The sequence below is a fragment of the Ursus maritimus genome, unplaced genomic scaffold (assembly GCF_017311325.1).
Source record: "Ursus maritimus isolate PB19 unplaced genomic scaffold, ASM1731132v1 scaffold_2289, whole genome shotgun sequence".
NCBI lineage: Eukaryota > Metazoa > Chordata > Mammalia > Carnivora > Ursidae > Ursus > Ursus maritimus.
Window position 1 is genome coordinate 1 of NW_024424774.1, and position 1,428 is coordinate 1,428.

The 1,428-nt window shown below is 44.4% G+C and overlaps 1 protein-coding gene across 1 annotated transcript; it reads right to left on the reverse strand.

Annotated features, from left to right (window-relative positions):
* Positions 1-6: 6 nt before the first annotated feature.
* Positions 7-1,422, reverse strand: LOC103681387 (zinc finger protein 211-like). Its single transcript, XM_008710954.1, has one exon. The coding sequence runs from the start codon at positions 1,219-1,221 to the stop codon at positions 247-249; it is 975 nt and encodes a 324-aa protein (XP_008709176.1). The 5' UTR covers positions 1,222-1,422; the 3' UTR covers positions 7-246.
* Between the last annotated feature and the right edge of the window lie 6 nt (positions 1,423-1,428).

Below are 1,428 nucleotides of genomic sequence, written 5' to 3' on the forward strand. Positions count from 1 at the left end.
TGCAGGTTCTGAAATTTTCCAAAAATAGGGGGAACTTATGCAAAATCACTCCATTGAGGACATTCGGCTGAATCAAATTCATTTCAGGTACGTGGCTGCCTCACAGAGGTTGTCATGCGGCCTGAACTATACTGATCAAAGAAGTATCACCTTCCACGCTATTTTAAACCCCTCCTTCAGTGTGAAGACTCTTATGATATCTAAAACCATTAGGAGTTATAAAAGATATCCCACATCCAGGGCACCTTAAGGCCTTTCTCCAGTGTGAACACTCTGGTGTGAACGGAGGCCATAACTAACAGTAAATGATTTCCCACATTGATTACACTCATAAGGTCTTTCTCCAGTGTGAACTCTCCGGTGGTAACGGAGGGTAGAACTGGCAGTAAAAGATTTCCCACATTCAGAGCATTCATAAGGCCTTTCTCCAGTGTGAACTCTCTGGTGACGACGGAGAGCAGAACTAGTAGTACAAGATTTCCCACATTCATTGCACTGATAAGGCTTTTGTCCAGTGTGAATTCGCTGGTGAAAACGGAGGGAAGAACTAGCAGTAAAAGATTTCCCACATTCATTACACACATACCGCCGTTCACCGGAGTGAAGCTTTCTGTGTTCACTAAGTGTAATTTTTCGGCTAAAGGATTTCCCACATATATTACACTCGTAAGGCCGTTCACCTGAGTGAAGCCTTATGTGTTCACTAAGAGTAATTTTTCGGATAAAAGATTTCCCACATTCGATGCACGCATAAGGCTTTTCTCCAGTGTGAACACTCTGGTGATAACGAAGGCCAGAACTACTAGCAAGGGATTTCCCACATTCATTGCACTTATAAGGCTTTTCACCAGTGTGAATGCTCTGGTGACAACCGAGGCCAGAACTACTCATAAAGGATTTGCCACATTCATGGCACTTATAAGGCTTTTCTCCAGTGTGAACTCTCCGGTGGTAACTGAGGCCAGGACCACTCATAAAAGATTTGCCACATTTGGTACACTCATAAGGCCTTTCTCCACTGTGAACTCTCTGGTGATTACGTAGAGCAGAACTACGAACAAAAGATTTCCCACATTCATTACATTTATAAGGCCTTTCTCCACTGTGAAGTCTCTGGTGAGATCGGAGAGAGGAACTACTGGTAACAGATTTCCCACATTCACTACACTCATACCGTCCTTCCTCTGCATGAGATCTCTTATGACAACAGAGGGTAGACATAGAGGGAAAAGATTTTGCACAGGCACGACACTTGTAAGAGCTTTCCCCAGGTTCAACCCTATGGGTAATCAACACTGAGCTAGAGCTAATAGACTTTGCACATCCACTGCAAACATACCTCTTCCCTCCACTGTACCATCTCTGGGGGTGAATGAGGACAGATTTGCGACCTAACGATTTCCCACATCTGCTGCACGTGGGCTGCCT

What these genes read in the sequence shown, in the direction of transcription:
- LOC103681387 (XM_008710954.1), bottom strand. Translation starts at nt 1,221, where the DNA reads ATGTCTACCCTCTGTTGTCATAAGAGATCTCATGCAGAGGAAGGACGG.